Source organism: Ipomoea nil, unplaced genomic scaffold (genome assembly GCF_001879475.1).
Source record: "Ipomoea nil cultivar Tokyo-kokei standard unplaced genomic scaffold, Asagao_1.1 scaffold2159, whole genome shotgun sequence".
Classification (NCBI taxonomy): domain Eukaryota; kingdom Viridiplantae; phylum Streptophyta; class Magnoliopsida; order Solanales; family Convolvulaceae; genus Ipomoea; species Ipomoea nil.
Window position 1 is genome coordinate 1,566,214 of NW_017618587.1, and position 22,376 is coordinate 1,588,589.

The 22,376-nt window shown below is 36.0% G+C and overlaps 6 protein-coding genes across 6 annotated transcripts; 3 read left to right on the forward strand and 3 right to left on the reverse strand.

Annotated features, from left to right (window-relative positions):
• The first annotated feature begins 1,985 nt into the window (after nucleotides 1–1,985).
• Nucleotides 1,986–3,254, forward strand: LOC109149670 (E3 ubiquitin-protein ligase RING1-like). The gene has a single exon (XM_019297588.1). It carries the CDS (start codon nucleotides 2,149–2,151, stop codon nucleotides 3,019–3,021), a length of 873 nt encoding a protein of 290 aa, XP_019153133.1. The 5' UTR covers nucleotides 1,986–2,148; the 3' UTR covers nucleotides 3,022–3,254.
• A 1,874-nt stretch (nucleotides 3,255–5,128) lies between these two features.
• Nucleotides 5,129–5,841, forward strand: LOC109149674 (E3 ubiquitin-protein ligase ATL15-like). The gene has a single exon (XM_019297592.1). It carries the CDS (start codon nucleotides 5,179–5,181, stop codon nucleotides 5,710–5,712), a length of 534 nt encoding a protein of 177 aa, XP_019153137.1. The 5' UTR covers nucleotides 5,129–5,178; the 3' UTR covers nucleotides 5,713–5,841.
• Nucleotides 5,842–6,535: 694 nt separating this feature from the next.
• On the reverse strand, nucleotides 6,536–7,544 carry LOC109149672 (glutathione transferase GST 23-like). Its single transcript, XM_019297590.1, has 2 exons — nucleotides 7,082–7,544; nucleotides 6,536–6,992 (listed from the first exon to the last, which is right to left on the reverse strand). The coding sequence occupies exons 1-2, from the start codon at nucleotides 7,400–7,402 to the stop codon at nucleotides 6,642–6,644; spliced, it is 672 nt and encodes a 223-aa protein (XP_019153135.1). The 5' UTR covers nucleotides 7,403–7,544; the 3' UTR covers nucleotides 6,536–6,641.
• Nucleotides 7,545–10,195: 2,651 nt separating this feature from the next.
• Nucleotides 10,196–12,168, reverse strand: LOC109149673 (glutathione transferase GST 23-like). Its single transcript, XM_019297591.1, has 2 exons — nucleotides 11,807–12,168; nucleotides 10,196–10,698 (listed from the first exon to the last, which is right to left on the reverse strand). Exons 1-2 carry the CDS (start codon nucleotides 12,125–12,127, stop codon nucleotides 10,351–10,353), a joined length of 669 nt encoding a protein of 222 aa, XP_019153136.1. The 5' UTR covers nucleotides 12,128–12,168; the 3' UTR covers nucleotides 10,196–10,350.
• Nucleotides 12,169–12,537: 369 nt separating this feature from the next.
• Nucleotides 12,538–16,092, reverse strand: LOC109149669 (phosphoribosylaminoimidazole-succinocarboxamide synthase, chloroplastic). Its single transcript, XM_019297587.1, has 12 exons — nucleotides 15,657–16,092; nucleotides 14,563–14,664; nucleotides 14,347–14,476; nucleotides 14,145–14,237; nucleotides 13,969–14,057; nucleotides 13,784–13,864; nucleotides 13,569–13,658; nucleotides 13,397–13,486; nucleotides 13,219–13,269; nucleotides 13,094–13,140; nucleotides 12,833–12,890; nucleotides 12,538–12,761 (listed from the first exon to the last, which is right to left on the reverse strand). Exons 1-12 carry the CDS (start codon nucleotides 15,990–15,992, stop codon nucleotides 12,702–12,704), a joined length of 1,227 nt encoding a protein of 408 aa, XP_019153132.1. The 5' UTR covers nucleotides 15,993–16,092; the 3' UTR covers nucleotides 12,538–12,701.
• A 1,680-nt stretch (nucleotides 16,093–17,772) lies between these two features.
• Nucleotides 17,773–19,601, forward strand: LOC109149671 (esterase AGAP003155-like). The gene is made up of 5 exons (XM_019297589.1): nucleotides 17,773–18,198; nucleotides 18,297–18,395; nucleotides 18,582–18,623; nucleotides 19,083–19,314; nucleotides 19,391–19,601. Exons 1-5 carry the CDS (start codon nucleotides 17,959–17,961, stop codon nucleotides 19,489–19,491), a joined length of 714 nt encoding a protein of 237 aa, XP_019153134.1. The 5' UTR covers nucleotides 17,773–17,958; the 3' UTR covers nucleotides 19,492–19,601.
• The last annotated feature ends 2,775 nt before the right edge of the window (nucleotides 19,602–22,376 follow it).

Consider the following 22,376-nt stretch of genomic DNA (forward strand, 5'->3'; position numbering starts at 1 on the left):
TATAAAAAATGAATTTAGTTCATTTATACCCTTGTTAGTGACTACGGTGGTTGCAGGTTTCCCTTCTTAAAAAAAATTAAAAAAAAGGGAAAATGACACTTTTTCCCCCTGTGTTATATGTTTATAGCACTTTTTCCCCTTGAGTTATTCATGCATTCACATTTGCCCCCTCAATTATTATAAAAGTGACGGTTTTTCCCCCTGATAATATTAAATGGACATTTCTACCCTTAAAACAAATATTTTATTTATTTCTCTTCTTCAACAAATTATTGCTTATACGTAGGGATGACCACGGTTCGGTTCGAACTGAACCAAACACTATAGCAATCAAATTAAAAAATTTCGGTTATGATTCATAACATAACCCAATATTTGGGTTTCCGTTTATTAAAATCGTGAACTGGAAAAAAATGGATCCTGAACCGTGAACCGGAGGTTCAATTCGGAATAACTACTAGCAATAGCTTAAATTAGAATTATAATATTTGCAAATAGTGTATGTTTTTTTTCGCATTTATATTGACTCTCACATATAAGTATATATAATCGCGGTTTGAGTTTTATTTTGAACCGTCGGTTCACAATTTTGGATCCAATTTGAACGGTTGGTTCAAACTTTATTTTAAAATTTTATTTTTTTTTATTTTTAAAATATTCTAAATTCAACACTTAATGTATTTTATTTTTTCAAATCGTGGTTATAATTTGTTGGAGAAGAAAAATAAATGAAATATTTATTTTAAGGGTAAATATGTCCATTTAATATATCAGGGGGAAAAACTGCCACTTAAATAATTTAGGGGGAAAAAATGCTATAAGTATATAATAAAGGGGAAAAAAGTGCCATTTTCCCTTAAAAAAAATAATGGAGCAGTTAGCAATATCATTAACAATTTGTAATTAAGGCAAGTTTGTAAATAATGGAACCATATATCATATTTGTAACCTTTTTTTTTTTTAAATGATGTCAATATAATGGGAAGTTTATATAGCAAAATTTTAAGATTATATATGAATTATATTCCATATACTCCGTATATAATTGATTTGCAATCATATATGCGATTTATGAATTGAAATACATACGTTTCCAGCATACCATGATTCATAGCAATTTTTGTACTAGGAAATGTCATAGGAAAAAAAATTCAACATATAAAATGTTGGATACTAACAATATCTCTTAAATAATGTTTTCAATACCAAGAAAAAAAAAAAGATGATGAGAAGAAAGTACTTTTGTCTAAAACAGAGTTTTGTTGAAAAAGTTACGAGAAAGATCAAAAGTATATAAATATGATAGTTTGGGGTATTAAATGACAAAAATAATAATCTGAAATTAAATTTAGAATTTTCACAAAAGACAATGGGACCTCAGCTCGAATTAATGAGCAACAAAGTTGATGATTGTGTCTTTATTTTCTTTGTGTTCTTGAGCAGTTAATAACATCGACGATCCATGGTGCGGTTTGTTGAAGAAAAAAAAGTCAGCAATGGGTGTTTGAGTTTAAAAGTCAACAACGAAGGTGACAAATTACCAATTCAACAAAAGTAATTTTTATTTAATTCTATGTCAGTATTGTAGAATGGTTATCTAAGTGAAACCTTGAAAAAAATGTTAAGTGAGAGAAATTTTTATTTAATTCTATATTAGCATTATAGAATGGTTATTTAAGCGAACCTGAAAAAAATGCTAAGCGAAATTTTTTTTTATTTATTGCCTAACAAAAATATAATATTATTTTTGAGTATTACTGAAGCATAAAAAAGTAATACCGAAACAATTTGATGTCACTACAAGGTCATTCGCATATAATATTAGTTTTAATTATGTGAACCTATTTAAATTAGTGTACTAAATATTTGATTTGGATTATGGTTAGGATTTTGACGTGACATTTGAAATTAAACCAATGAGTAAGACTTATTTAGTTATTATTTCCATTCACATTTAGGCACTAAAAAGTTGCTCTTTATTGGCCTGAATTTTAATAAGTGCAACAATCTATATAAAGTAATTAATTAATTTGATTACGAATCAATAAAAAGATAATATATAAAATTTCAGTGCGTGTAACATTATCCAATGTTCTGTAGCGAAACTCCATTTTAACTCCCAACCGAAACCTCCGTCATCCACCGTCCATGGCCGCCGCAGAGCACCGAAAGCTTTTTCCGGTGAATCAAACCGAACTTATGGACATCTTTCCGCCGCCGCCGCCGGCGAGTAAACATGTTCTGAGCATCTCTCCTTACATAATCATCGCGGTGGCGTTGCTTGCCAGCTTCTTCCTCCTCCTCGGCTACTACTTGATCATCGTCCGGAACTGCTCCGGCTGGCAACGGAGGAGACGCGCCGACTCGCGGCTCGACGGCGAGAATTTAGACTTCCTCGTGGAAAGCCGCCGTGGCCCGGTGATCGACCACCCCATCTGGTATATCCGCACCATCGGGCTTCCGGCGGCGGTGATCGGTAAGATAACGGTTCTGAGGTACAGAAACGGCGAGGGTTTGGTCGACGGGACGGATTGCTCCGTTTGCCTGAACGAGTTTCGCGACGGCGAGAATCTCCGGCTGCTGCCCAAATGCAGCCACGCGTTTCACGTCGCGTGCATCGATACGTGGCTGAGGGCCCACACCAACTGCCCGCTGTGCCGCGCCGCCATTGTTTCCGACGTCCCCGCAGCTCCGCCGCCGCTTCCCGCTACCTCACCCGGAAGCGAAGAAATTCCGGCGGAAAACGGCGCGGAAGGCGACGGAGAATCCAGCAACGACAACAACAACCAAGTCGGAAGAAATCAAGAGAACGAAGTGATCAGAATTCAAGAATCCGGCACTGTGTCAGCACTAAGAAGATCTTCCTCCATAGACTCTTCAATGGCTGCAAATGTTCTGGGATTGCCGGCGATCAAGGATTCAAGAACTCAGAAAATGGCGATGAAGAGATCGGTTTCGTATGGTGGGAGGTCATTTTTCTCCGCTCCAAATCCAACTCCCAATTCCATACTCCCTCTGTAACAATGTTCAATTCTGGGTAACTCAAAAATCAAAAGCAACAAACAGGGGCTATGCAGTTGTAAGCCCGGCCAAATTATGGGTTGATTTTACTTCAGCTCATATTATTTTTTTTTTTAGATAATGAGGAAAACTCACAACTTGATATGTATTGAGTAATTTCGTTCTTGTGTAATAGTTTATAAATCACATGAATGAGTTAATTGAGAGTATTGCAGAGTTTTGTTTTATGATTGTTTGTATTAAATATAATTGGTTAAAAAGGGGGAAATTCGAATTTAAGTCAATCAACAAATGTTTTATCGCCAAGATCTTGCAATCGAGCGGCATAACTGTGGGAGGTCTCTTTGTGTATCATTAGGTTGAAAAAGTATATATGAACATATATTACATTTTGAGTGATAGTAACTATTCAAAAGTGTGCATTAGATAAATCCTAACTGATACTCCATAAAAGATTAAAAGAGATAAACCAAAGCCAATAAACAACTTTCACTATAAGCCAAACTTGTAACTTTATGATTATCTACTTAATTTGGATTGTCTCATTTTGATATACATTTGTCATGTATTAAAGGGTATTATTAATGTTATTTCCTAGGACATAAAATTATTATAATATGGTGATCTAAGTCAATTGCTGCGGTGGGGCCAAGAAATTTGTACTTGGACTCAAAATGACCGGTCCCTCCGGACCCTCAGGGTTAATAAGAAATGAAAAAAGGTCAAAAATAGACTTGAAATGGGTGGTTGGTTAGATAAAGTAAATATCACGAATTTAATTGTTATTAACACATTTTCTTCCCAACTAGACCCATGGATTCCGTGGTGATGATAATGGAAATGAAATCATGAGAATCAATATTTTATTAATTAATTGGATTATTTGAAAAAGATCCCCAATTCAATCTTTTTGGTATGACTTAGTATATATTGTTGGGTATATCAATCAAATTAATTCTTTAATTTATTCGGTCAATTATCGAATAGGAATCCCATAGCACTCAATGCACCTGCAGTCCATATTTCATTGAAAATACAAGTTGGAATAATGTTGGATGGTTCAAATCTTCTACAATTATAAATATAAATATATATATATATATATATATATATATATATATATATATATATATGGCTTACAATCAAGTATAATATTAAGTTTTATTTTTTTAACACAGTTATCATTCTTCAGTTTTAAATTTTAAAAAATTGATTAAAACGATAATTTTATTCCGCCAATATTATTATATACCTTCTTGATTTGAGCTAATCTGCTATAAATAACTCGATGATGAGGAAAACCTATAACATTACTAGAGAATAAACTCAACATTGTGACTCTAACAAAAAAAAAAAAAAAAAAAAAAAAAAAAAAAAACCAGTATAATAAGTGTAGCTCCACAAGAGGTAGTAGAGGTTTGACCTAACAGGTTAGAAGGTAAAGGGCTTGTTGGGTAACACAAGCCATCATATAAGTCAATTTTCGTTTATTTTGTCACTATTAACTGTTTAACTTGGGAATTGGTTAAACAATCAATATGAAAATTTGATTAATTAGTTTTTTGTAACAACTTGCTCCAAAATACTAAAATTTTAAAAAATTATTCAAAGTAATTTTTTAATTTCAATCAACATTTTGAGAAAGTCATTTTGCATGTAATTAGTTATCAGCTCTAATTTACCAAACACATTTTTACTATTAACTAGTCAAACTCGCTAACTCAATCCGCTAACTGCTATTTACCTAACACAAGACATATATTCCTAGTGGCACCCAAAACAAGCATCTTATTTACAAAGTCGTACGTTATCATAAAACCTGGGCGGCAAGAACATAAAGGCATTAGGCATGCATCGAAGATGGTAATGAAATTTGATTAGGAAAGCTATCATTATCAAAAGGATTAAGCATCTCATTCTCTACACTTGTTAATGAACTTTTATCTAATCTAATCTAATCTAATCATCAACCAAACATTGCTTAGGTGTTAAGAACTGTTGCTCTAAGCTTTCTTGATTAGTTCGACGATGGCCATCACTGATCTATAAACTTTTCAACCTATTTACAAATAAATTACGTCCAGATTCGAGAAGGATATATATATCGATTTATCTAAAACTTGTGCCGGATTAATTTCTTGTTTTCGCCGGTGACGGATGGCTGAAAGGGGTGCCACACTGCTCACGCCGCCGCCGCCGGCGGCGGCGGACCCAGTTGGATCGGAGAAGTGGGTGGTGATGGCACATACGGATGTTGTTTTAGTGTGTCTTATCTGTGGGTTCTTGGTAATGGGCTGCGTCGTTATCTACTTCCACCAATGCGCCCACCACCTGCTCGCTAGGGACTTCGCCGGCGACAGAATCGTCCGGCAGCGGCGCGGACTAGACTCGGATGTCATTGACGCCTTTCCGAGGTTTCGCTACTCCGATGTGAAGGCGGCGCTCATGATAGGTAACGGCGCGCTGGAATGCGCCGTGTGTTTGAACGAGTTCGACGACGGCGAGGAGAAGCTCCGGCAGCTCCCTAGATGCTGCCATGTCTTCCACACTCACTGCATCGACGCGTGGCTGGCGGCGCACGTCACCTGCCCCGTCTGCCGGGCGAACCTTATCCCTGTCTCCGCCGCCGAGTTCCACGGGGATTCCGTACCGAGTCACGACCCGGTATCCGATGAAGTTATTGTAACTTGAATTCTATTAGATTTAGTCTCAAATCTTACTCCTTCAAATTTATGTAGCGGGTATTAATAAGTCATTTTTTTCATGTGTCCACATCAAAATGTAAAAGTTATGAGTAAAGAAATGTGCAGATTATCTTATCAATGTTAGACAGTGTTGCAAAAATCCTGATTAATCGGTGCCTAGGCGCTTACCGGCCGGCTAGCATATCACCATAATCAGGTGGTCTAGCTAGGAGGCTGGCCAGCTAGGCTGCCTATGCACCGGCTAGGTCGCTAGTGGGCCGATTAACTATTGTTCCATTCTTTTTTAAATTGTGTTATTTCATTCAAAACGATATTGTTTTTTTGGTGAAATAACCATAAATTATTCAAATTCTAGATTTTTTTAGGTTAATATTTCATATTTTAGTATTAACTGTTAAAATATTAAATAGTTTATACTTATCAAGTTTTAAAAATTTTAAAAATATTTAAAAAATAAAAAATAATATAAAAATACATGAGCACTTAGGCGCTGATTAATCCCCGCCTAGGCCCCCCAAGGGCATGAAAAGCGCCTAGCGATTTTTTCAACCATGATGTTAGACAAACTGTCAATTGGGGACTACAATTATAGAAAGATCCACCTAACCAGATGAATGAACTTCTTCAAGATAAGCTGATGCGAGAAGAACCAGATTTAGAAGGATTAGATAGTCACTTTCGGAACAATGTGTTTCTCACCAAAAACTTATAATTAAACTTTTTTTTTTCAAATAATAATACTTATATTAAAACAAAGTCAAAACTTGATCACATAAAATATAAAATGCAAACTTTTTCCATCTCTTTACTAAGAACACTCACAAAATATAAAATATAATTATGAAAATATCACCACACAGAATCACACCAACAATATAATAGCGTCAACACGAGCCGAAAGTCATTTGGGGCATTTTAAGGTTTGGCCAACAACATCATGCGAAACTGTGTGTTAAGCTCCAGCAACTTGGATTTCTCCGGCGTGCATTCTTTAAGGAGAGGAGCAGCTTCAAGAACATCCTCAAACAATCTAACCAACGATGGCGTTTCTTCCTCATCAACAAGCTTCATCCCAATTATCTCCCCGGTAATGTTCGCCCAATGTCCCACACAGGCAACTGCAACATCCATGAACCCTATCTGCTTACTGCGCTTCCTGTCGCCGACGGCGCCGTCGAGAATTTTCAGATACTCGCGAGCTTCTTTCGCGTTCTTCTCCTGCTCTTCTCCTTCCGACGAAAACGCTTTCATCACCGCCGGGATACACTGAAAACAACAAACACTAACTTCAGTAGTGATTGCGAATTATATTCCGGCTTGATGATCGGAAAAAATGGTGGATAATAATAACGTACCTTCTCATCGGCAAATTTTGCCCAGAACCGGAGCTGTGCTCTCTCATAAGGATCCTCCGGGAGGAGAGGGTTCTGCTTCCACGTCTCATCAATATACTCAAGAATCACCAGCGACTCCGGCACCGGATTCCCGTTGTGCACCAGAACCGGAACCTTTTTGTGAACCGGGTTGCACTGTAACAGCAAAGAACTCTTCTTTCCCGACATGAGATCTTCTTCCACGTTTTCATATTCAACTCCCTTGAGCTTCAGAGCCCAGCGAACTCTCAGGGCGAAAGGGCTTGCCCAGAATCCCAGAAGCTTCACTCCCTCTTCCGCCATGGCTAACAATCCAAGAACTTGCAATTAAGTTACTTTAATTTGTTATGGATGTGAGTGTACGATACTTTGTTATGCATGGCGGGTCTTATATAATGCGTAGAATTGACAAGTAGAAGTTTGTGAGCATTCGTTTCAACGTAATTTGAGAAAATAATTGATTGCGTTCATACGGAAGTACCCAAATTTGACTAATCATCCATAGATTAAGAACATTGACTGGAAAATAAAAGTTTGTCGCCGTTGATGTAACCCTTCTATAACGTCGACACATTTATGTCCACTGATTTTAGACTATATTGAATCCACCTTACAAAACCAGTTGGCAAGTTTTGTCACCTAACATCTTCTTGGTCGAGCCTGTCATAGAGGTGACCTCGAAAGGTTTGCCATAATAAATAGAGCATGATTCTTACTAATACCTTCTTGATCAAGTCTGTCACACAAAATTTTCATAATATGATTTATTTCTCTTGTATGATTTGCAAATTATTACACATAAGAGAGCGGAAAAACCCAATATTTTGGGTCCGTTTGGAAAGCAGGAAAATGACTTCTGGTCATTTTCCAGAAAACATTTTCATTTCCAGTGTTTAGTTGCATTTTGGAAAACTTTGTGTCTTTAGTTTATTTTCTGAAAAAAATGAGTAGAATTGTATGTTTAAACACTCTGGCCGAAAATGACTTCCCCCAACTTTTGGCGGAAGTCATTTTTCGCCAAAATGACTTCATTTTCCTCCGTCAACGGAAAACTTTATGAAAAAATGAGTAGAATTGTATGTTTAAACACTCTGGCGGAAAATGACTTCCCTCAAATTTTGGCGGAAGTCATTTTCCGCCAAAATGGCTTCATTTTCCTTCGTCAACGGAAAACATTTTCCGTTGATTGGATTTTCCTGTTGCATCCAAACACCGAAAACTCAGAAAACATTTTCCAGAAGTCATTTTTCAGATTTTCAAACGGACCGTTTGTTGCATTTGCGTTTAGGCATGCTTCTGGCTTTCCACAACTGAGCTCTTTAAGGGTTAGCACATCCTGCAATTAACTTCCTCCTTCAAGTCCTCGGAGTAAGAGCATTTTCTCCGGTAGTATGTCATTTTTCATTTCTAGTTTAATTTCCATGGTATTTTCAATTTGGTGCTACCTAATTTATTTATTTATTTTTATTTTTTTTGAGATAACCAAGGATACCTATTTTTTTGGGTACCAAGAATTTCCACCGTCTAATATAGTGATTAATCTCCTTACTGGATTGTAAGCACATTTTTTAGGTGAGATATCCGACTTGAAGATTTAAGGCTGTACAATGAATGCTACCTAATTAGTCATCAAAAGTACAAATTTTGCATCCAAATTTGAAAAGTATGAGTGTAGAACCATCTGCAATGCCATAAATGACTACATATAAACATAGAAAAGTAATCTTTGAATATGAAACAGGACAATTTGATTAAACATCTATGGAAAATTTATTGAAATTTTTGAAGTTTAAAACCTCTGTTATACATAGCAGGACCTTAGTACAATCATCTCTCTCTCTCTCTAAAAAAAAAACTAATTTAACCAGAATCATACAGATTAATGAAGCCCTTCAACCATATAAGAAGCTTGTGTTTTTTTGCTCTTAAACATATTCAACGATTGTACGCTATATTTGATGTCTATTCCCCGGTTACAGCAGAGATGACAGAGCTTGCGAAACATTTCTTGAAATTCGATCATGGATAGGCTCCTGCACGAAGCATGGTAACTGCATCAATAATTTTCGAGCAACAAGAAACGTGTTGATTTATAGGTTTTACCTTTGTGGAAGGCAGCTCGAATTTGGACTTTGTAATTGTCTCCAACAAGAAAATGTAACTGTCATTAGAACAAAAGCATCGTTATTACCTGGTATTTACGAGGAACACAACAATGCCAGATGCAAAAAAAGTTGGAAGTAGCGATTGAAAACAAGTGCAAATATGATGCAAAAGAATTTCGGGTTTCCTTCAATTAGAAACTATAGAGGGTGAGAGCGATATGGATATTACTTACTTGAGTTCTATTATATGTACTCTCAAATATTACTCATTCAAATTTACTTACTCTTTAATGTAGCGAGTATTGATAAGTTATTTTTCTTTTTATGTGGCCCGTAAATGTGTCTACATCAAAATGTAAAAGTTAGAAGTAAAGAAATGTGCAGATTTAATGTTAGATAGTGTTGCAAATTAAAAATTCAGTATAGGCACCGATTAATCGGGGCTTAGGCGCTAGGCGCTGGCCGACCACCTAGCGTATCACCATAATAGGTGGTCTAAGAGGCTGGCCAACTAGGTCGCCTAAGCACCGCCTAGGCCTCCTAAGCACTGACTAGGTCGCCTAGTCGGCCGATTAGCTATTGTTCCCTTCTTTTTTAAATGTGTTATTTCACTCAAACTAATGATATTGTTTTGAGTGAAATAACCCTAAATTGTTCAAATTCTAGATTTTTTAGGTTAATATTTCATATTTTAGTATTAACTGTTAAAGTATTAAATAGTTTATAATTATCAAGTCTTAAAATGTTAAAAAATATTTAAAAAATAAAAAATAATATAAAAATACACGGGCACCTAGGCTCCGATTAATAGGCACTAGACGCCCCCAAACACCTAGCAATTTTTTCAACCATAATGTTAGACAATTTGTCAATTGGGGACTAAGATTAAGAAAGATCCACCTAACCAGATGAATAAACTTCTTCAAGAGCTAAGCTGATGAGGTAGGAACCAAATTTAGAAAGATTAGATAGTCACTTTTCAGACAGTGTATTTCTCACCAAAAACCTATAATTAAACTTTTTCGATCTCTTTACTAAGAACACCAACAAAATGTAAACTATAATTACGAAAATATCACCATAAAATTACACCAACAATATAATATCCGCATCAACACGAGGCGAAAGTCATTAATTAGGGGCATTTTAGGGTTTGGCCAACAACATCATGCGAAATTGTGTGTTAAGCTCCAGCAACTTGGATTTCTCCGGCGTGCATTCTTTGAGGAGAGGAGCAGATTCAAGAACATCTTCAAACAATGTAACCAACGACGGCGTTTCTTCCTCATCAAGAATCTTTATCCCAATTATCTCCCCGGTAATGTTAGCCCAATGTGCGACACAGGCAACCGCAACACCCATGAAACCTATCTGGCTGCGCTTCCTGTCGCCGACCGCGCCGTCGAGAATTTTCAGATACTCGCGAGCATCTTTCGCGTTCTTCTCCTGCTCTTCCCCTTCCGAAGAAAACGTTTTCAACACCGCTGGGAAACCCTGAAAGCAACATGCATGTTATGAAATATTACTATAAAAATAATATTTGAAAATAACAAGCACAAAAAACGAAAGACATTCTCACGACTTAATGTTTGAGCATTTAAAGTTTCAAACAAATGAGATAAACACATGAACCCGGCAAACTAGAATAAGGTGCTAAACACATGAGTCTGACAAACTAGAACAAGGTGCTAGGAGTTTATAGAACAAGGGATAAACACACATGAGCTTGGCGGGCAAACCATTACTCTCAAATATGTACTCGGAAGGTTACGAGAGAGAGCCTCTATACTATAGAATTCACCATGTTGGCTCTTGTAATATAGTGGTGCAAATTCACCGCCTAAACCAATATGAGACAAATGCTACTTTAAAGCATTTTCACATTCATTTTTCAACTCAAATATGTGTACTTGAGAATCAATTCTCATTCACCAATTATCTGTTTTGAGCGTACAATATATAATCTTTTTGTTTCACTAGGAAGAACTCGAATCCACTTTGACCCAATCCAAATCGAAAGTAGACCCCACACACTATTTGTACCACAAAATAATTATTTACAATGCCATTTTTATGATATTCTTTCCAACACAACAAACACTAAAACTTCACTGAGAAATTCTATTTCGTTTCCCATCACTAACAATCATAAATTAGGATGATAACTAGTAACCCAACTAAGTTAGTAAGACGATTGACTTGTAACCATAAAGTAACAAGTTTGACTCCGATAACTTATCTTCTTACCTTCTTGATTTAAATGATTAGTTATGAACAATTCAGGCTATGCATGGACTAGCTAGCTTATTATTTGTGGTCCTAAAAAGGGTACGTTAACTAGTTTATCTCTGTGGTCCATTGTCAGAACAACAAGACTGAATTTATCTAGTACACACTCCTAACTTGATTTATTCCTTTGTGATCCTTTGTCACTTAGCATCACAAGACAAATTTATTGTACACTCTTGAATAATTACTTGCATATTTCTCACGACACCTAAATTAGATCAGAACAGCTAGTCCACAAGACAACACACCTTCAATTCAGTAGTGACTGTGAATTCCTGACGATCGGAAAAAATGGTGGATAATAATAGCGTACCTTCTCATCGGCAAATTTTGCCCAGAACCGGAGCTGCGCTCTCTCATAGGGATCCTCCGGGAGGAGAGGGTTGTGCTTCCACGTCTCATCGATATACTCAAGAATCACAAGCGACTCCGGCACCGGATTCCCGTTGTGCACCAGAACCGGAACCTTTTTGTAAACTGGGTTGCACTGCAAGAGCAAAGAACTCTTCTTTCCCGACATCAGATCTTCTTCCATGTATTCATATTCAACTCCCTTGAGCTCCAGAGCCCAACGAACTCTCAGGACGTAAGGGCTTGCCCAGAATCCCAGAAGCTTCACTCCCTCTTCCGCCATGGCTAACAATCCAAGAACTTGCAAATTAAGTTACTTTAATTTGTAAATACTTTGTTGTCCATGGTGGGTCTTATATAATGCGTTTGTGACCATTCGTTTCAACGTAATTAATTGAATGTGTTCATCTGGAAGTACCCAAATATGACTAATCATCCATAGACTAAGAAAGAACATTGACTGGAACAAATGTCACGGTTGACGTAACACATCTAGAAGACTATAACGTCGACACATTTATGTCCACTGATTTTAGACTATATTTAATCCACCTTACAAAACAATTGGCAAGTCTATTCAGCTAACATCTTCTTGGTCGAACCTGTCACAAAAGTGATTCTGAAAGGCCTATTAAAGTGAATTACAAGTTATATTCTTGCTAATACTTTCTTGATCAAGCCTCCCAAACAAAGTTTTCATAATATGATTTATTTTTCCTGTATGATTTGCGAGTTATTACACTGAAAACAAACATTTTTTGCATTAGCGTTTTAGGCATGCTTCTAGCCTTCAACCATTTAAGAAGCTTGAGTTTTTTTCTCTTAAAGATATTCAAAGATTGATGTCTATTCCCCAGTTACAGCAGAGATGACAGAGCTTGCGAAACGTTTCTTGAAATTCGATCGTGGATAGGCTCCTGCACGAAGCATAGCGACTGGCATCAATAATTTTTGAGCAACAAGAAACGTGTTGATTTATCGGTTTTACCTTTGTGGAAGGCAGCTCGAATTTGGACTTTGTAATTGTCTCGAACAAGAAAATATAACTGTCATTAGAACAAAAGCATCGTTATTACCTGGTATTTACGAGGAACACAACAATGCCAGATGCAAAAAAGTTGAAGTAGCTATTGAAAACAAGTGCAATATGATGCAAAAAAAAAAAAAAAAAAAAAAAAAAAAAAAAAGAGTATTTTGGGATTCGTTCGATTAGAAACTATAGAGGGTGAGAGCGATATGGAGAGCATACCGCCAAGCTAATTCAGCAACGAGTTCTTCTGGAGCATCGGGCAAAACCTAAAAGTGTAACACCGTCATTAGATAAACTGGGATCATAAAAATCGAGGGAAAGTGTTTGTCTGATATATCACTTGCCTTATCCTCGTAGGGATTGCAGTGATTTTTAAACCACAATCTCAAAAATTCCTGCATATATATACGAGTTACTATATAAGATTAACCGGATAATAATACTTGAATTACAAAGGAAGACATTATAATGATCATAGCCAGGCATGTGAACGTAAAATTAAAGGGGCCGACATTGACAAACCTTGTCAACGTTTTCAGGCTCGAGACCATTCTGGAAGCGATCTTCGTAAGAATTAGCAATCCAGTATCTGCTCGAGTCTGGGGTATGAACCTGAAAATTACTAAAGTTTATGCGTGGTTCATAATATGAAGTGAAGGGGAGAGATATAGGGTATCATTTGTATGTAATTTACCTCATCGATCAAAAGAACAGTTCCATCGGGCCCCTTCCCGAATTCGTACTTTGTGTCCACCAATATTAGACCGTGTTCCAGTGCAACACGCTACAATCACAAATAAGTGAAAGCAGTGAGAAATCAAGAGATTACATTTACTGAAAGAAAGGAGGGAAAACATAAAATCCTGCAGAATTATAGTAAAAAAAAAAAATGAAGAAGACAAAGCTCACCTGCCCAAATTCAAATAACCGCAAGGCTTTCCTACTCGCGTCATTATAATCAGCTTGAGTCATTAGCCCTTGCTGAACTATCTGCAATGCATATCATTCGTTTAAACCCAAATATTAAAAATTAAAGCAAAACTTCAACTTTATTTTTCCAGGAAAAGATTCGGTTTCTCTGAAGAAGTATAAACCTCATCTGGGGTTACGGGGACATCATGATCTGCAGCTTTAGTAGTTGGAGTAAGTATATTTGCATGTAATTTTTGGTTTTTCACCAAGCCTGTTACACATTAAAGTAGAAAATCGTCAAAATCCAACTTCAGATATCAAGAATTGTAGTTATCAATTCTAAAGTTAAAACCTTTACCATCTGGGAGGGCATTGCCACAATAATTCCGAACCCCTTTGTTGTAAACAGTCCAAAGTGATGTATCAGTGCTTCCAGTCACATACCCTCGAACTGTGACAGGCAAAAGTTTCAACGTCCTCGTTACATTTTATTTGCAATTAGTAGTTCAAAACGAGCTTTAATCCCATAGAAGACCAAAAACCTTATCTGCATATCTTACCAACAAATTCAACAGGGAAAACCGAACACTTCTTGGCAATGGTGACATTCTTATCCGGTGATGCTACCACTGCATTTGGAGTAATGTGTTGGGTTTTATCAAACCACCATAAACTCGTCTCGTTCAGCACCTACACAATCCAATGGTTAATCAAATTGAGACAGGCAATCCCTCTGCCCTAACACGAGTTAAAAAGGGCACAACAAAGGAAATTACCTGGCCCTTGAAGGGAATTGAAGCAAGAACCCTATCAAATGCGCTTTGCCGGTCTGTTGTCACCAGAACAAGATAATCCCCTCCATCATATATATCCCTAACCTTCAGACAAAGATTGGTCACCATTGCATACAGAATTTCAACTTCTCCTCTTTTCTCATCAAATGCACAGCTATTTTGAAGCAGAAAAGAAGCAAATTTTGGGGGCAACCTAGCCAAGTTGGTCATGCCGTTGATTTAGTAACTACAAGGTTTAACGTTCACTCCCATGACTTAGTAACTACAAAATTACAAGTTCGACCCCATGACTTAGTAACTATAAAGGTTTCAAGTTCACTCCCATGACTTAGTAACTACAAGATTACAAGTTCAGCTCAATGACTTAGTAACTACAAGATTACAAGTTCAGCTCAATGACTTAGTAACTACAAGATTACAAGTTCGACCTTTAACTTAGTAACTACAAGGTTTCAAGTTCACTCTCATGACTTAGTAACTACAAGATTACAAATTCGACCCCATGACTTAGTAACTACAAGGTCAAGTTCACTCCAATGACTTAGTAACTAAAAATTTACAAGTTTCACCCCATGACTTAGTAACTCAAGATTACAAGTTCGACCCCATGACTTAGTTACTACAAGGTTTCAAGTTCACTCCCATGACTTAATTTGACTTAGTAACTACAAGATTACAAGTTCAGACCTATGACTTAGTAACTACAAGTTACAAGTTTGACTACAACTTAGTAACAACATTGTTAGGTTACAAGTTCGACTCCAAGCATGAGCAACCTACCTTTCTTTGCAGCTAGGGTCACAAGTGACTCTGGGTTGCCCTCTTCATCCAACAAAAAAGAAAAGCAACATTTATCCTAAACCGAATAATTTTAGTTTTTATGCGATTTTAAGATAAGTAATCAAAACAAAACAAAGGGAAGCCTCTACCAATCAAATAGCTTATGCCCTTTCTGTTAAAAACACAATCTTTCACAGTTTCACTGATTTCTTCCCCCGAACCATGTAGCTCGCAGAGAAAAATCCCAACTTTTTTTTCCAGAAAAACATAAATTGCAAGCGAGTGTTTGGAATTACCTTGCCGCGGGTCTTGGATTTGAGGCCAGGGACGGTTAAATCGAGGTGGGTCTCCGACAGACAATTAGAAAGCGAGGTCTTGATAGCCGCCATGGCGTCCTCCTTGCGCTCACCGCTGATTAAGGCCTCGAGCGCGGCCGAGTTTTGGTTCTGCTGCTGGTTCGACGGCATTGCTGACGCTGCAGATATTGAGGGGTAACTATTCTTCATTCTTGGAAAAGCCTTGCGCGATGATGATGAACAGAACGAAAGCCTGGATTGATTGTTTGTCGGGGTGAGGAGTTTGGGGTTTTTCAGGGCGTTCGGAGGGTTTAAGGTTGGGAGAGACTGAGCCATTCTGTTCTTCCCTCCCTTAAGCTCTGCGACGAACGTTGTTGACGGCTACGGCGGCACTGCGTTTTGCGCACTCCTTTTATATATTCGCTTTCCGTTTCAATTTGATTCCCAACAAATATTATTCATCCGTTCCCATTTCTGCAGTTATTTCTACTTTTGCCATTCATATTTTGCTCAACTTGCATTTTTGGCCCAGTTATAATCAAGTGCTTATCACTACACTTAAAATTTATAGTATATAACTGTATAATTTTTAGTCTTGTTGGGACCCATCGCTAGATCAAATGTTAAAAAAGTTATAACTTGTAGCAAAAGTGTAACTTTATTTTCTTATATACCATCACACTTTAAAGATACACGGTACTGGAGTTAACCTTTTAAACATCCACTTAACAATTTTCTTAGCTACAAATTGTTAAATTTGACCATTTATAGACCGCTGCCCAATACAAGATTCTTTATTATTCATCATAGTGAACTACTTTAGTGCCTTACGAATAACTCAATTAATGTTTAAGTAAAAATTTTACATTAAAAAACACAATATTAAATTATTCATATCTTGACATAATCACTATAGAGTCGGGATTGTAGAGGCGAGATATTTCACTTTTTACACCCAAGAAATAATATTGTGATTATGTATACAATTTTTTTTTTTTTAAAGTTTGTGTGAAGAATGGAAAAGAATATTTGGGCTAAGGAATTCCAACTGATGGGCCAAGTAGCAATGGGTCATCGAGCTAATCGATTGACCCAACTTTAGTGAATTTTGGCAAATTATTGTGTGGACTATCACAGTATTGGGTAGACCGTAAAAAAATATTTTTTAAATATATTAAAAATATATTATTCGTGTATTGAATATATATTATATAAAATAATGTATTTTCAGTACTTAAATAATATATTTTTTTTGAATAGAATGTATATTTTTAATATATTAATAGTATATTATTTGTCAATTGAATGTACATTATTTAATATTCCGTAGTATAGTTCACCCTACTTCACCCCGATATTTAGATTATAGTCGACACAATATTAATTGGTTGCTTAAAAGAAGAATAAAATAACACTTTCTTTTAATGTCTTTGGTGTCTTTTTGGTCTCTCAGGTCCATCACAAAATTAAGTAATACATGTAAGGAAATTAGTGGCCAGTGGGGTAAGGTAACAACAGTGCATGATAACGAAACGCCAGGCTGTTGTACTTTTTTAGTTTCATATTACTTTTTTCCATTAATATATACGGAGTATATGATTTATTCTACTAAATATTTTACAATCATAGCATTTATATAAACATATAAACACCAAGGACCTTTGGTTCAATGATATCTGGTTGCTTCTTTAGAGGCTATTTGTAGTTTGAGTATTCCTTTTCTTGTAAAAAAAAAAAAAAAGTTAACAAAAAGAGTATTTAGATTTAAAGAAACTCCAACTATTAAACTTTCAATATGTTTGCTTTGATACCAAACTATGAATCAAACACAAAGAAATCAACCATTGTACGATTCAGTCCATTATATTTTTTTTTTAATCAGATAAAGTAAAAACATCATCGTACATAGTTACATACAATATAAAACTTACAAGTTTGAGGTCTACGTCATAGATTTTCGTAGGGAACATGTCTTCTTTTCATCTCCCACGAGATTTCTACTCCCACAAATTTGCATAACGTCCGAACGTCATGTTACACGCAATGAGGTGCCCACTGCCCAGGGGCAGTGCGTGTAAGTTAAGGTGACATTAACTATGTTAAAAACGTGGTCTGCTTTAATTTTTGAGGTCAAAAATCCCATCTTTAAGCACGAGCCACGAAACCACGGCGGCGCGGCCCAACCAAACAGCCGTACATTCTTGCAGCCATCCCCAGCACCGCGTAGACTTTGGAACCTTATAAATACAGAAATTAGTTTCTGGGATACCTCCAAAAACGGAGGAAAACTAATAGGGAAAATATGGGAAGCTTAGCAAACAACGTGGTAAGCCATAATCCGAGGAAACCCAGGTTTCTTTGCCTCCATGGATTCAGAACCAGCGCCGAGATTCTGAAGAAGCAGGTGGTCGGGAAATGGAATCCGGCCGTGGTGGAGAAACTGGACCTTGTGTTTGTAGATGCGCCGTTTCCCTGCCAGGGAAAATCCGAGGTCGAGGGATTGTTTGATCCTCCTTATTATGAGTGGTTCCAGTTCAACAAGGTCTGATCTTTTCACTTTATTCTTGTTGGGTTTTCACCTTTTTTTTCTAAACTTCACTTTAGTATATGTTTTGGTTGTTTTTCAATTTTGGGTTTCAGGATTTCACAGAGTATCAGAACTTTGATGAGTGTCTTGAATACATAGAGGATTACATGATAAAGCATGGACCTTTTGATGGTCTTCTTGGTTTCTCCCAGGTTAGTCTTGTTCCTGCAATATTGTTGATTTGTTGCAGTCTTGATGGGTGTTTTTGGTTAATATAATGTTGCTAAGATGAAGGGAAGAAATTGAAAAATTCTGTGAAAGATATGAACTTTGAACAGGAAATGTTTCTTCTCATCAAATTCTGATTTGGGTTTTATTTTTCTTGTTTAACAATTTAGGGTGCAATCCTGTCAGGAGCATTGCCTGGATTACAAGAGAAGGTATGTTCAGGCCACTAAAATTTACTAATTTTGGGTAGTTAGAATTTCTCATCAGTTTTTGACTACTAGTGATCTGAAAGACTATGACTTGTTTGGTAAAATAGTTAATTATTAGCTAATTTTAACTTGTTTGATCACTATTAGTCGTTTGACTTGTTTAAACAACCAATATGTGTGTTTGGTTAACTACATGCAGCTTTTTCGATAAGTTTTTTGAGAAAGTCATTTTGTATGTAATGAGCTATTAGCTAACAGCTAATTACCAAACATCTTTTTACAATCAGCCAATACTGACCCAATCAACTAACAACTATACAGCTATTTACCAATGAGAACTCCAAGTTTATGAGCGCTTTTCGGTGGTCAAAACTCGATAGTTTTTTGACTGTGTAGTGTAGCAAAGTTGATTGGTTGTTGTAAACCACTGGTGATCATGGCAATGGTCTTCTTTGGGTGCAGGGTGTGGCTCTGAACAAGGTTCCCAAGATCAAATATCTCATCATAATTGGAGGAGCAAAACTGAGGAACAAAGAAATTGCAGAAATGGCATATGCTTCACCACTTTCATGCCCTTCTGTTCATTTCATAGGGAAGGAAGATTTCCTCAGGGAGCCTGGGCTGCAACTCATAGAATCATGTCTTGATCCCTTAGTGATTCATCATCCTAAGGGCCACACAATCCCGCGGTTTGGTATGTGATGATCTGATTATTTAAACTTTTAATCGATATGGAACACATTTTTCAATTAATGCACTTTCGATGACAGATGAGAAAGGGTTGGAAGATATGCTTTCTTTTGTGGAGATGATTCAGAAGGAGATCAACATGGCAGAAGAGCAGATTATTGAAGAACAGATTGTGTGTTAGTATTCCATTTTGGAACATTTGTATTTTGTTGTGTCTGGTCATATAATGGGCATACCATAATGTAACAAAAAACTTGGCCATAAATGATATTATGATATTGGCTTATACCAGCAACTTGCAAGCAAAGGACCACTGCATTAACATTAGAGTAAATGTGATCAAATTAAAAGTCAAGACTAAAGTGGTGAAATAGTTGAGAAAGTATACAATAGATACTATCTTGACTCTTAACTATTGACAAATGACTATTTTAGATAAAAATTGCATAGTTGATGATGAAATTGAGTAAGTTTAGAAGGCGATAACCAAAGTGGTGAAATACTAATAGTTGAGGGACAAAAACAGGTATTAATTATGAAAATAAATGTAAAGGACTTGGCACTTGTAACTTAATTGTCAAATTTAGAGAACTTAACACTTGACACTTGTTAAGAAAGACATAAAACACTATCTAACCGTATCCAATTGATGTTATCACATCTGTGCTTGTTTTTATGGTTATTTTGAATCATCATAGTAATTAAGTTCTTTAATTTTGCTTATTTAATACAGGTTTTCCTTGCTATTATCATTTAATTATGGTTCGTACTTGTTTTGAATGTTTTACGGTGTTTGTTAGTGTTTTTGAACCATTGTAGGTCAATTCTATGAGCAAGGGAAGTTCAAGGATGAGTTTGGAGCAATTTTGGATGAGTTCGGGGCCCAGTGGACTCGACGCGTCGAAATTTTCCAGTAGCTAACTAATTTGCGCACAGGAAGTCTCGACGCGTGGAGAAAATACTCGACGCGTCGAGAGAATAGGCGTCTATTTCTGGGATAAAAACAGACGCCTAAAGTGGCGCAGCTGGGCAAAATTCAATACAAGCGCGAGATTTCTTTTCCTAATATCAATTGCACGAATTTCAAGGCTCATATCTCCATATTAAAAGTTAGCAATTCAAGGAATCTTCCAAATTCTAAATATCATTAAAGACGGCAATTTCTTTATTTAAATATAGGAATTAGAATTTGAGTCCAATTTGGTACAAGATTCCTATTTCATCTCAACTTTGTACCCACTATAAAATCCCTCCTTCCTCAACCCTAAGAAGACACCGAAGAGATTTTTAGAGTTCTTTGTAGACAAGAAAGAGAGAAATCAAGAGGCTCAAGTCGTCTTTGGAAGCAAGGAGGAAGCCAGGGAGATTTGGGAAAATCGCTTGGTTAATTCTTGTACTCTTCTGATGATTTGTAATCCTTTATTCATATGCTATGTATAATTTAGCCATGCTCGGCTAAATTCCTTAAGGATTTTTGGGTGAATTTGTTTATGAACCTATGTGCCTAGTTCGTTAATTTCTTAATATATTTATGTTTGGTTTTATGATTTGTGTTGCAATCTTGTTTTAATCTGTTGTTGTTGGTGGTTAAAGGCCTGAATTACTAGCTTCACAGTCATGTTTGTGTCACCAATGGGAGTTGGGGCATAAATTAGGGCACACACGATTGCACCTAATGGTTGGTCCTTGGGAAAGGGGAACTAATTAGGGGAAGTTTATTCTAGATTATTGCTCATCGGGAGATGGTAGTAATTAGGAATAATTGAATGCTGATCTTTGATCTTATTGGATGTTTAAGCCATGGGAGTGGAAATTCACTAGGAATGGAGATTACGGGAGTAATTCGATTCCACTTTGCATTCCCACACAAATCTTAATTCCAAACCAAATATTACAAACGTTAATTGGCACTAGGTGATTAAACATTGTGATCCCAAGAATCCTATTTTGCTCTATTGTCTACAAAACCTTGCTACTTATTTTATTCTGCTCGTTATTTTATGCAATCAATCAACCTTCAAGTTTTGTTCGGACTAGTTTCATATGAGTAACCTAGTAGCTAGTGATTAGTACACCACCTCTCTGTGGTTCGACAACCCGAATACTCCGGGTATTATTTGTTTGCCCCAAATTACAGCAATCACCAATCTTTCATAATTATATATTCAATAATAACAATTTCGCAATAATCATAAAATTAAAAGTGAAACTTTCTCGACAGAGTTTTACTACATGTACTCCCAAATCTTACTCTCTCAAATTTACTTCCTGATGTAACGAGTATTGTTATGCTATTTTCTTCTTATGAATCCCTGCAAATATAAAAGTTAGAAGTAGAGAATGAAAGTACATATAATATTTACCATCTCAAAATTATTTCACTTATAATTATTAAATCATTTTAGTCCATCTATTCCTTAGTCGACTCATTTTGCCTATAAACCGCAAATGTTATTCCTCCAAGTATTCTCATTATATGGCGACCGACATTAATTTTATATTAAAATCTGATATGCGTAGTACTATGAAGAAACACATAAATTAACAAACACGTCATAGATATACACACACGTCCGAATATATATATATATATATATATATATATATATAATAATAGTAATAATAATAATAATAACAACAAAATGAGTTAATCAACATTTAGATCCATCAATATAATCTTTAATTTTTAATTTTAACCAATTTAATTCGCGAATTATATAAAATTTAATTAATTAAACCCTTTTAGGGATCAAAATGATCATTTTCATATTTTTAAATTTTTGTCGATCTAGTATCTGAAAAGATTTAATTGACGAAATTATAAATAATTTGAGAATCAAATCCACTGAAATTAAAAACTATAAACTGCATAGACAGATAAGAAATAATTGAAAAATCAAAATATTAATTCCCTCTAACAAAATAAAACACTAAAATTTTAATCTTACAATTATTGTCGGTATTAGAGTCCAAAAATCTATGGTTCAATTATCACAAAGTTATACGAATAAATTTTAAACAAAAAATCAACAAATTAAATTGCAATATTTTAAGTAATGTTTTCTT